At 34.2% G+C, this 13702-nt stretch overlaps 2 protein-coding genes across 2 annotated transcripts; both read right to left on the reverse strand.

The window, feature by feature from the left end:
• Positions 1-7166: 7166 nt before the first annotated feature.
• Positions 7167-8638, reverse strand: LOC132188201 (probable carboxylesterase 2). The gene has a single exon (XM_059602612.1). It carries the CDS (start codon positions 8472-8474, stop codon positions 7320-7322), a length of 1155 nt encoding a protein of 384 aa, XP_059458595.1. The 5' UTR covers positions 8475-8638; the 3' UTR covers positions 7167-7319.
• A 3590-nt stretch (positions 8639-12228) lies between these two features.
• LOC132167808 (2-hydroxyisoflavanone dehydratase-like) lies at positions 12229-13485 on the reverse strand. The gene has a single exon (XM_059578837.1). It carries the CDS (start codon positions 13364-13366, stop codon positions 12452-12454), a length of 915 nt encoding a protein of 304 aa, XP_059434820.1. The 5' UTR covers positions 13367-13485; the 3' UTR covers positions 12229-12451.
• Between the last annotated feature and the right edge of the window lie 217 nt (positions 13486-13702).

Here is a 13702-nt window from a genome sequence, read left to right on the forward strand (position 1 = left end):
TTTATAAGGTTTTAATATGTGTTTATTTATTTATTTTAATCTCTATCTTTATTATTATTTCCGTGTTTTTATAAATATTACCTTAAAAAAACAACAAAACACATGACAACATGCTCGAATGCAACTGTTTTATCCCAGATTGAAGTTATTTTCCTATGAAAAATGTGTTCTTGTATGGAGGAAAATCGGTAGGTGTTAACCATACATCACTGACCTTGTCACTGCTTCCGTTCAGCCCCAAAGGGTACACCATTTAAGGTTGTTTATGGCCGAGCTCCACCATACTCATAATGTTTTCCATATCTTAGGCACGAGCATTTCTTGTCCAAGATACCCTTCCTACCATTGCTGAAGATGATGCTGAAGATGATGAACTTGTCACACTATAAGCTATTCTGTGTCATCGCATTACTTCGGGGCATGAAGAACTTTGGGTGGGTATCAGAGTATAGTCATTTTTGGTCGGTTTACCGAAATTGTCGGTTAAATCAGTTAATTCATCAATTATATTTTGATAAGGATTTATTTTGAAAGTTTTGGTTAAACGGATATTTCGGTTAAAATCAATTCAGTTAATCGGTTAACTGTATGCTTTTTTAATTTGACCAAAAATTGATTATTTTGGAGAGCCCAAATTGTTTTTTTGGGCTAAAATAGCTTATTGAACCAAACAAATTTTAAATGGACCCATTAATTAACATAATAAGAGTCCACCATACATATGTTCTACACTTTTATATTAATTGGTCTTAGAACATTTATTATCTGTTAATTATAATTATTATCGGTTAACCGACAAAAAAATATTTATACTGATTAACCGATCCAAACCGACGTCTATATAAAAATCCTTAATTATCCAATTACCGATCGACATCTAATGGTAGACAGTTAATGTCGGTTTGGCCACATTCAATAAGCGGTTGGTAGGCAGTAAATAGTTAATCTGCTCACCCTTATGAAAAACTGTCGATCCATTAGCAGGGGCACTCACTAGTTGATGCCACATAGGAAATCAAGATGATTTGCTTATACATTTTCCTTGGGACAAGGCCAAACTTAAGGGGACAAGAGTGTTACGAGACCCAAAACATGTTTCCAAACACAGGCCCATTAGGGGTAAAAATGCGGATATTAAAAACTAATATCCGCAAATGCGGACGCGGATAGCGTTTTTAGGGTATGCAGATGCAGATATTATCTGCATCTGCATTCCTTTATATATATATTATATTTAATATTTTTTAATTTATGTTTCTTATATTTGTTGAATTTGTAATGCTGTTGGATTTCACTTTTAGAAAACTCTTTTAATTTGTTCGGATTAATTGTTTTATATGTTCTCCCTTCTTTATTATTATTATTATTATTATTATTATTTAAATGTTTTTTCTTGTTACCAACTTTAGATTTACTAGAAACTAAATATTAAATAATGTATATGATGAAAATTTATTGGAAAAATGATTAGAAAGTTTGGTATGAATAATAGTGTTCAAACTATAAATAATTGACTTAATCAAAATAATAATAATAATAATAAAATAATGTTTTTTGTTTTTTTTTGGTAAATAATAGAATCAATAATTAGTGAATTACAATTTCAAAATTTAAAATGTTCATTACCTCAAATGCGGATAGCGGATAATATCCGCATTAACTGGATGCGAATACTAATTGCATGATGCGGATGCGGATATCAAAAATTATTATCCGTGGGAATATTACTATTATCCGCATCCGCATTTTCTAGGCTAGGCTAGGCTAGGCTAGGCTCATATATAGCATAGGTCGGTGATCATGATCCTATACGTATATATGTGGTTGCAAATAAATTTGAATGCATGGTTTTAATATGACCAACCCCCCACCACTTTAGTCCTTTTCCTTACCATTCTTGTCCTCCTATAATTGGTCCGAGGACTTGTGCTTTATTGTCCTATTGGACAAATGAAAGCATACGGCCAATGGCGAAGCCATGACTTTAGTTTAGAGAGGTCAAAAAAATTTTTAATTAAAAAAAAAAATTGAACAAAAATATTAACAAAAAATATAACTAATGAAAGAAATAAACAATTTAATAAAATTTAATTATTATTTTAAAACATATAAGTATAACATACAATTTAGTTCTTGTTTAAAGCTTAATCAATGTAAAAGATTGATTTCAAATTTACATACTTGAAAAAAAAAAAAAAAGTAGGAAAAAAATTAATTTGAATTGTTTAAGGGTTGAACGTTGAATTTAGAAGAATTTGCAAATTGTTAATGACTTCGATCTCATTCTCTAATTTGTCAAATAGGCAAATTGCAGTTTAGCACTCAGTGTTACTGGTTAATGGTTATTTTTATAGTTTTGAAATAAAGAGTAGCAGCGTTTTAAATATATAACTATGTTACTAATGGCATGTTCGGTTTTTGAAAAACAACCACCCAAAAATAGTATAAAAATGAACTGATAAATGTATTTTCAAAAATTGTTAAATTATTATTATCGAAAACAGCATCGTTTCAAACATAGACCATCAATATGATAAGTTTAGATAAAACAAAACCACGAAAATGGATATTTGTAAGTTGTAACTACTTTTTTTATGTTCTGAAAACAATTAATAAAAATATTATTTGCAATTTGAAAGTTTCACACCTTGTATCAAACAAAGCGTCTAAAGCTAAAGCTAATAGGTGTCACATTTTTTAACAAAACGCTCCTTTTAAGCAGTGTAATACGCGCCGTTTTACTAATATTTAGAAACATGACTTTAAGTCACACTACTTAAACGGAGTGTTTTGTTAAAGAAACAGAAAACTTCATCTTTAACCTTTGTTCTTCATCGTCCTCAACATTTATTTGTACTTTAACCTAATTTTTAAATCACATGAACAAAAAGAAAATCACGCCAACTACGAGTCTTAAATCTTGGTTCTCTTAGAAAATATTTGTTCCCTTATAAATAAATGAGGGTGGGCAACTAGGCATTCTAAAAAATTCTACCAGGGAGTAAGGGGATTTTTGGGAGGTGAGGGGGGCATTTGACCCCTCTCAACCTCCCTCCCTCCGCCCTTGCATACAGCCCGTTTGGCAATATCCTCGCCAAATACAAAAAGTAGCATTTTGAGTTAAAAATTAGTAGTTAAAATATTAAAAAAAAAAAATTGTATTTTAAATAGTTAAAATGACAATTTTTGCAGAAAATGCTCTAAGTGTGTTGAAAAATGAGTAATGTTAGAAGGAAAATTGGAATCATCATTAAGTCATTTCAAATGTTTTTTTTTTTTTAAAAAATTATTATTGAATTTGAGATAAACATTATTGAATTTTGATTTATTGGTAATTTTAAAAGTCATATCACATTTGAAAAGACTTAATAAGAACTTTAATCCTCTTTATAACATTACTCCTACAAAATTGTCTCAAATTTAAGTAATTCTAAATTTGTAAGAATTTTAGTGCTAATTAAGGTGAAGTGGCCCTTCAACTCAATTGAGGTTTTGGCTCTCAGGTAGTGGTGCTTCAACCTTCCCATATGGAGAAGTTAATCATGTGGTTAGAAATTAAAGAAACTTATCAAAACGAGATATTGTTTCTTGGTTAGAGCTAGTTTGGTAGATAGTGAAGCTTTGGGTAGATGAGAAGCTAGAGTTTAGGTATTTCTTTTCTATTTTATTTTTTGGTGGTCGATCAAAATTCATGGGTCTTGGCCAATGAATTTAGTTATGATAGCCTATAATATTGGCTCTATTTGTATCGTGTATTTAAATTAAATTTAAGTACATGGATTTCTCTTTAGTCGAATAAAGAGTTTCATATACGCTGTCATCGTATGCAAATGATTAGAAGATAAAGGATAGAAGATAATAAAATATAAGAAATGTTTGATTTTTATTATTATTTTTTACATCCTTTGCTCATCTCTGTATAAGTGATGGGCAAATCTATCCACGTGGGTGCATAGATTCAATAATAGATTTGTAAAAATAATGTACAAGAGATGAGCATAACACTTCTCATAAAATATACTATATAAAAAAATGAGTAATGATAAATATCATTTTTATTTTTTATTTTTTAAGAAATTCATAATATTCCATTAACAATCAATGAATGAATAAAATAAATTTTTCTATCAAAATAACATCACAGATGCCGGCAGGAGTTTCCTCCAACCAACTTCAATCAATGACATATTTGGTTGCTGCCTGCACCATTAGTACTATGACTCACATATCTAATTTTCAATGTGATGAAATAGTGAAGGACCACGCAAATATCATCTATCATCTGACAAAACCTGCACCAGTTACGGGTCGAGGCTTTCACGGCTTCAACTACAAGTTTTGCATCACCTTCCAGCATAATGTGGGTTAAACCCAAGTCTTTACGGCCTAGTTTGGTAAAAGGGTTGGAGTTGGACTAGATACTATTCATCACAATTTTTCAAAAAAATTAACATCAAAACATTCTAACTTTTTTACTTTTTATATCAAATCATTCACTTTTTATTATTATTCAAATAAAAAAAATTACTACAAAACAAATTTTTTTTTTTCACTTTTCCATACCACTTTCTTATTTTTTTTTTTATATCAAACATTCTTATTTTTTTTTCACATCAATCTACATCAATTACAGTGTCTAAGCCAACACATTTACCAAGCACCACCTACATAATTGCACCTCCAGGAATGCGGCCAGTGCCTCTGCAGCAGTTGGGTTTGAAAGACCCATTTTTGTCTTGCTTCTAGCCGCTATCACCTTGCCTTCATGGTCCCGCACCACAGCTCCCATCCCATCCATCCGTTATGCCAATTGGAGGTGATAGATACCATCTTTTCATCCTCTCAAAGTTATGATTTATCGTTATTGAATTTTAACCCGATGGTGAATTTAAAAGCCATATCAATTTTGCGAGCATAAAAAAAAAAAAAATCAAAAAAAAAAAGTCCATAGCATTACTCAAAAAGAAGGTGGAGAGAACTAATAGAATATTGGGTTATAGATAAGAATTTTATCTTCAAAATTAATGTAACTTTTAAATTACTATTAAATTAAAATTTAATAACAATTTTAAAATTCGTACCACCATTAAATATAAAAGGAAAATAAAATTCCCACGTATAGCATTATTGGTTATTTAAAGTTGGCTTCCTTTGATAAATAGGATAATGGAAGATATTTAATTAACACATGAAAAACACTTGCACATAAAAGTTAAAACAGGAATTCATTAATAATTGTACCTACGAGATCGGTCGCTTAACATGTCTCTTTCACTCTCTTTCTTCACATCTACAACTCAAGCTTCCATTGCTGTAATTCGCTGTGAGCCCTGCCACTCACAGTGACAACTACAACTACCGACTGTGTAACACGAAATGCGTAAAAGAAAAACGTGACCAAGAGAGAAAGCGATGTAAATTTGTATGTATGTATGGTTTTAATTTTTTTTTTTACAATTTATTAACACGTGTCCGTGTGTGGTTGAATCATGAATGTTAGTCAATAGCTTTTAGATGGTCCAATTACCTTTTTAGCCAATATAAAGGTGGTTCAACCACTGCTTGAATGATTTTTTATACTTAAATTTATATTTATAATTACAATTTTTTTTTTTTTTTTTTTTTAAAAAAAATTCTTATTAAATGCTTCTTATTGAATATGATGTAGCAATACCACCATAGAAATTTAGCAATACCATTAGAAATTTAACAAAACTAGACGAAGATATATATATTTGATAACTATCATAATCTTAAGAAAAAAATTGAGTACTTCTGAATATTATCAAAGGATTTGATAAAAAAGGCATCCTTCAAGGGCATTTTGCCCTAAGAGCAACAGACAATAAAAGGACAGAAGTCCATTAGGAAGAAAAAGCGAAGATATGGCCACTTGATTGAGGATGCAAAGATTTTACTTCACAACTTCAAATCTTGGAGTGTGAGGCATGTCAAGAAGAGGCAAATATGAGGGCTTATAACTAGCTAAATTTTATTCATAATATTATATGTGTCGAGCTATGGTTTTTTAATTGGGTTAAATACCTAATACTCCTTAGAGTTTTATTTTTTATTTTTTTATTTTTCTTTTAGGGTTTGATTTTTATCATAAGAAATATCTGTGACTTTGATAAAGACCAAATTCGTCATTCTGTCAATTGTTAATTGACTTAACGGAAGTTCATGTTATTGACACGTAGACTAATTAAAATTCGACACTTCTGATGATGTGGCCACCTAATTAAATATTTTATTTAAAAAAAATTAAAAAAAAAAAATTTTTTCAAAAAAAGAAAAAAAAAAATTGGGCCTGATGGGGTGCCAAGGGGGTGGCCGAAACCATCCTCAATGGGTACTGGGGGTGGCTCGGCCACCCCCATGGAGCCAAAGTGGGTGGCAGAAACCACCCCTAGTGGGTTTTGGGATGGTTTTGGCCACGTTATCACAGATGATGTGGCCACTTATGCCAAGTGTCAAATTTTAACTGGTCCACGTGTCAGTGACGTTGACTTTCGTTAAGTCAACTAACGGTCAATTGACGAAATGACTAATATGATCTTTATCAAAATTACAAGTACCTCCTATGATAAAAAATCAAACCATAAATAAAATTAAAAAAAAAAAAAAAAGAAATATTAGGGAGATACTAGGTATTTAATCCTTTTTAACTTTTGTGAATGAAATCCTGTGATTTTCACTCCATTCAAAAAAAAAAAAAAAAAAAAAAAAAAAAAAAAAAAACAGAGACAGGACATTTGAAAAAAAAGGGGAAAGAAGAAGAGACAGGACATTTGACAGCGCGACGATTGGGAACCACACTCTGCGTCAAATAATACGACAGAAACATTTTTCTTTTTTGTAGCACGAAAGAAAAATTTCAACAAAGGCCTTCTACTTCTAGTCATTAATTTGATAGGTTGGACACCCAACAAAAACTAAATACTAATTACTTGCGCAACTGTATAAACAATATCGACAAAATTGCATCATAATGAGCATTTTCAATTGACCACAGATAAAAAAAAAAAAAAAAAATGCAGGTAAAGAAAATAGTGAACCATAGAAGTCACTTTCAGCACAGGATGTGGTTTGCGTTACGTCTAAAGTCTTCCAATATATGCGTTATGATTAGAAAAAACAAAAATGGGCCCAAAAAACTCACCCAATCAGGCTACAATAGAAAGCACTTTCATTGATGAAATCTAACAACGACTTACATAGACTTCTTCTCCTTTTTCCCAATTATTTTTGCCTTTTTTTTTTTGATTGAATCAAAGCTCAATCATACTGACTGAAATACAAGCAAATGTTTCCGTCTTTCAGGGCTCTCCTTGATTGATGAAAGAAACAATCCGCTTTTGCAAGGCCACAGAATTTTCGTTAACAGGGTTGACCAAATGGAATACATGATCCTCCCCCGGAGCCACCACGACCTCCGCAGCCCCTCCCCACCCACTCTTCTCCAACCACTCCCGGTAATAAAAGCCCCTGTCCTTCAACAAATCCTTCTCGGCAACACAAACCAGCACGCTCCCGCACCCGAGGCTCCCCAGCTTCGGATCCGTAGCTGGGTTTATGTAAGGGTCGTCACTCCCGCTCGTCGCCGGGCACGTAAACCGCCACAAATTATCGACCATCGCCCTCTTCTCCGGCTCCGCCGATTCGGCCCCAATCGGGTCTTTGCCCCAGAAATACGGATGCACGAGAGCAATCCCTTGTAACTTAACACCGGCCAACCCTTCCGCACCCACCCTCAGCGCCATCTGGTGCGCAATGTTCGCCCCGGCGCTGTCGCCGGCGAAAAACACTCTTTCTAAATCTGCGTGGCTTTTCAACCACTCATCGGCATGGGAGGCAACCCATTTAAGCGCAGCCCATGAATCTTCATAAGCAATCGGAAGAGGGTGCTCTGGGGCTCTCCTGTAGTCGACAGAGACCACAACAACGTTGGCTTCGCCGACAAGGGCGTTAAGGTAATTGTGGTACTGTGGGGAGAAGGCGGTTTCGATGCAAAAGCCTCCGCCATGGAAGTAAACAAGGAGAGGAAGCTTCTTTTGGGTGGCTTTCGGAATGTATAGCCTGACGGATACCCCTGTTTCCTGCGAGATAACTACATCTTTCGATTCCACGCCGGTTTGGGGATCAAAAGACGGGGGTGCGATCTCGGTGCCTGCAATTCGCTCTACTCGACCATCTTTGTAGATTTTAAGAAAGGGAGAGTGGTCGTGGGCTACTTCCGTACTGTTGCTTGAATCCATAGCAAGAGAAGCAGCAGAGGAAGAAGAAGACGAAGAAGCTAGAATTTGGAGACTGGAATTTCTCTGGTTCTTGGGAGAGAAAATGCCGGGTTTATATAGAGCAGACGCACGCGCGCTTGTGTGCAGAAGGGCCGGTCCTCGCGGCATAAAAAATTTGCCGAGGGGGACAGAGAAAGAGAGAGGCGGGGAGAGAGAAAGAGAGAGGGATGGATTCATTTTCCACCCTTCAAAATTTCCTACTGATAAGTGATAAGACTTTTTGCTTGGTCGTCTGATAAAGATAGAAAACTATATAAAGGCTAAATAAAGCCTTCATTTTCTACCTTTCAAATTTCACAAATGACAAATGTTTACAACGTTGGATTTTTCGCAACTAAACTAGCAAGGGATTATGTGATTTGCTTGGATTCTAATTTATGTTTTGTTGAGGATTATGAATTATAATGTTGTAGATATTACGTTGAAAATTAAATAGACCTGCTTGTTTGGTAAATGATCAGATAATTCAAAATTTGTTTGGCATGTCAGTTTTATATGAACTTTAAAATTGCTAGTAATTTAGACAGATAATTGTGGTGAACTCCGACTCAACAAAACCATAATTAGAGAGAGGATAAAATTTGGATTTGTTTTCATCCATTACTTTGAAATTCACGGTTTGACAACAAACTCACCTTTTTTTTTTTCACTTTCTCCCCACCCCACCCACTCCCTCCCCCCACCTCCCAAAAAAAAAAGTCAACATCTTTTCAAAACTATTACTGAACAACCTTCTTCACTCTTCTCTCACACACCCACACCCCCCCTCCAAAAAAAAAAAGTCAACATCTTTTCAAAACTATTACTAAACAACCTTGTTCACTCTTCTCTCACAAAAAAAACTCAAAACTTATTCTATCTTTACAACAAAGCTCTTTACCAAAATACCGCAACTTTCAAATTCAATTCCACATTAAGTTTATGTAGGTAATTCATTATGTATTATTGACAGTTTGTGAAACAGTTGTTTGAATTAAAGACGATATGTAATATCCTCATTTATTACTGGAGAACTAACATATAATCAAGTTTTAATTCAATTTTGGAAAAAAAAAAAAATGCAAAATCATTTGTGGTTGCAACGATTTACAAAATTCATGTGGTGTAAAAATGTTATAAGAGCTTTACGTCGTATGCACAAATAACAGATTAGTTTTTGCACTTTATTTCTATGTAAATTTTTGATAAAAACAGTCAAATTCAGCTTCAACACCAATCATATTATGACATAGTGTCACTCATAAGACCTATTTGTTAATTGACAATTTTTTTTAAAAAATTTAGTGCAGAAACCTATTTGTTATTTTTGCATATGCTTAAAAAAAAAAAAAAAAAACTTATTATAAATAGGTTATAGGAGTAAGCTTGTGAACCAATTTTGTATATTAGGTTTTTTTTTTTTTTTTTTTAATAGTAATAAAAAATGAATGGTGGGTTATAAAAGGTAAGAATATTTTGATATTATTATTATTATTATTATTTTTTTGAAAGAAAGTTGCGTAAACAGTAAAAAATGGCAAAAAAAACTTTGCCAAACGGACCCTTAAATTTTCTGAGAAATGTGCTGACTTACATCCAAAAAAACAACCGTGACAACAAGACACTTAAACGAGCACAGCTGTAGCCTATATTAGGAGACTAGACCACCCTCTTTTAAGTAGGATCACCCTTTTTTCCGACCATAAATATCTTGAGTTTTTTTTAAAAATTTTTTTTTTTATAGATTTATTTTATTTTTGTTCTGGGCAAGTTGAAAATCAATTTGCGCAAGTCAGTCAAATTGTTGCGACTTGCAACGGTCATTACCTAACAGAAACAGCGTGCGCTGTATCTATGGAATGGTAGTTGAGTCTGTTTGGGAATTACATTAAAAAGTGTTTTTCATTTTATATTTTAAAATATTGTTTTATTAAAATATGGGGTCACATCTAAAAAAAAAAAAAAAAAATTATTTGTGAGTTTATATCGTTTGTATAATTACTTTGAAAAGTGTTTTTAAAAATATTTTCTCAAAATGTAAAAAAAATAAAAATTTGGTATGTTGTAGCTAACCTCCATGAAAAATGCTCATGTGGTGGCCGCCCCTCGGTTCCAACGGCTACCACTATAGTTGTAACACCCTCGGCCCATTGGATTAGGATTTAGGAAATTTTAGTTTTTGAAATTTTAAATTCAAACTGTCTATTTTTTATTCAAGGGTTATTGTTCTATCACGTGTTCCACTACTAATAAAATAATAAATATTTATTATTTTATTAGTAGTGGAACACGTGATAGAACAATAACCCTTGGATGAAAAATGAACGGCCTGAATATGAAATTTCATAAACTAAAATTTTCCTAAGAATTTCAATAGATCCAAATCCCGGCCCATTAGTGCTAAAAGTTCATTAGTTGCAAATCAACAATCTAAATGAATGCAAATAAATGTAGTGTAAAAGATGACATTTATTTCAAGTCAAATAAATGTAGAATTAATGCAAATGTATGGTCAAGTTCCACATAAATAAGATTATGCTTTAAAAGTATTCATTGTGCATTTGGCATTTATTTAATAAAAACTTCTCAGGTTGGATGAACTCCTAATGACTCAACATGCCGATCACCTAATTGATCAAGTTGATCGTGACCGAAAACAAAACCAAAAAAAGGAGCAAAGCGAAAAGGCTAAGTAAATTAAATTCTCAACCAAAAAATTAGTTGGATTAAATTTATTTCCTTTAAAACACTTATCATTTGAAGTCACTTGCAAGAAATCATTTCTTGACTTTTTATAAAAATATAAGTATTTATACCCTTATCTTAAAATGTCCCGTTGCACATTCAGCTTTATAAACCAACCGATTAACTTTTAGGTGCATTCAGCTTCCATGTTAACGCCAATGCTCTTATGTCTATTTTCTCTCATCACTTGGCCAAAATAGACATCCTTGCACACGCCCTTATCTTATAATTTTTATTTTTTTGGGTAAAATTAATTTAACCCCCTCAAACTACTATTACAATGACAATCTACCCCCCAAACTATCAATTGCGACAATTTACCTCCAAAACTACCAAAACAATGACAATGTACCCCCAGTTTTTAAAAAATGGCGACATTACCCTTACTAAAATAAAAATAAAAATAAAAATACTAAATTTTAATTTTTATTCAAATTTTTAAGGGTATTTCTGTCTTATTGAAAATTCGATAGAGGTAATTTCGTCATTTTGCTAACATTGGGGGTACATTGTTTTGGTAGTTTGGGGAGTAAATTGTCACAATTGATAGTTTGGGAAGTAAATTGTCATTGAAGTGGTAATTTGAGGGGGTTAACTAGACTTTACCCTATTTTTTTTCATCTCTTCTCCTTTAACTCTTAGGACCATGTGTATGAGGGCTTTATCTTAATAATTGTCTCATCTCAAATTTCCCTTAATTGAAAAATTTCCTTAAATGAAATATTCCTTGGATTCGTAAATCTCTAAAAAAATTGTTTCAATGTAGAACCTTTAGCCAATTCTAATATCCACTGAGATTTGTCTTTGTGAAATCTTTATCTCAATAACAAAATGGTTTCATCTAAAACTTTAATTTCAAAAGTTTTGAAAGAGAAACCATTTTGTCTCATATCTAGAGCACTTTAAATAGCCTCATTAGATTTTTTAAAGTTGCATCACTTGTATGCATATAGAAATGCATTTCAACATGATAATATATATTTTTTAAAGTACGAATAGTTCCTGCATCTTGGAATCGAGTTTAGTCTCCAAACGTACCAGACATTGCTCAAAAGGCGACGAGGAAGGTAAAGACATGATTGCCTTTGATACCAAGTTTTTACGAGCCTTAAAAATACATCCTGCATGATTTCCCTATGATTATCATAAAGAACAAGGATAAAACATGTTTTTAGAGGACTGGCAAGACCTCACAATAGCCCACTGCCAAACCAAACTTTATTCTCAGACTTTCCTTAAATAGAGTTTACAAACTGCCTTAGACTAGGATTTGGACTCATACTCTGCTTTGGACTCCAAAAGATGTGAGACATCTTGTAGATTGGGTGCCCCTTATTACTACATACGACTCCAACACCAATACTGACTAAAACTCAAGTACATACGACTCCAACACAAATATAAATATATATGACAAATTGATAGCCTTCTCACAATCTTTGTAACATATGGTTGATAAAGGCAGCAAATTTGTTGACTAAATCAATAGCCTTCTCACAATCTGGCTTCCTCAGGTGGAAAACATGGTCCTCTCCTTCATGCTCCACAACCTCAACATTTCCGACCCACCCACTCTTCTTTAATTCTTCGTAGTACCACCGACCCACGTCTCTTAAATGGTCATTTTGTGCAAAAAATATTAGTACCCTCTCGCACCCTAGCTTGCTCAGATCCTCTGCAGACGGTTTCAGCCTAGGATCCTCCAATCCACCATTCGTTGGACACATGTACAACCACATGTGATCATCCTCCGTACCACCGAAAAACGGGTGCACCAGAATCAACCCAACAACTTTCACGCCTGGTAACCCGAGTGTCCCAACCCGAACTGCCAAGGTATGAGAAATGTTCCCTCCTCCGCTGTCCCCACCAATGAAGACCCGGTCAAAATCAGCGTACTCATTCAACCATGGGTCCGGGCCGTTTCTGTTGGCATGAGATGCGACCCATTGAAGCCCCGCCCATGAGTCTTCGTAGCAAGCGGGTAGGGGCCGCTCCGGAAAAAGCCCGTACTCAACCGAGACGGCGATGGCGTTGGATTTAGCAGCTAATAAGCTGACCAGCTTGTGGAACACTGGAGAGAAGGCGGACTGAAAGCAGAAGCCACCACCATGGACGTAGAACAGCAGCGGGAGCTTCCGGGTCGGGTCATGGATCTTGGGTAGGAAAATGCGGGCGGATATAGCAGGTTCCGATGAAATCACCACGTCTTTGGATCTCACTCCGGTGATTTGGTCATCGGACGGAGGGATTTTGTGGGTGGAATGGAATTTTTCGATACGACCGTCTTTGTATACACGGAAGAAGCGGAAGTGATGGAGTAGTTGGTCGTTGAAAGAGTCCATGGGAGATGAATTATAATGGTTATAGTGAAATAGCGATGAAGGATAAGGCCTGGTTAACGTAAACAGAGAGGGAGACAAAGAACTGGCATTTGAGGTAGACGAGGAAGAAAGGGATCCGGTTCCCTGTTATTCTGTGTCCAAGTTGAGCGGAGGAAGAGTAGTTGCCCGCCGGGGGACTACCGAACAGGCACATAGCTTCCATGTTAGTTTGACTTTTTTTAATTTTTTAAAGAAATCTTCTATCACGATTCACGAGTTCACGGGCGGGGCGGGACATGCACATAGCTTCCATGTTAGTTTGACTTTTTTTAATTTTTTAAAGAAATCTTCTATCAC

The sequence above is a fragment of the Corylus avellana genome, chromosome ca1, assembly GCF_901000735.1.
Source record: "Corylus avellana chromosome ca1, CavTom2PMs-1.0".
Taxonomy (NCBI): domain Eukaryota; kingdom Viridiplantae; phylum Streptophyta; class Magnoliopsida; order Fagales; family Betulaceae; genus Corylus; species Corylus avellana.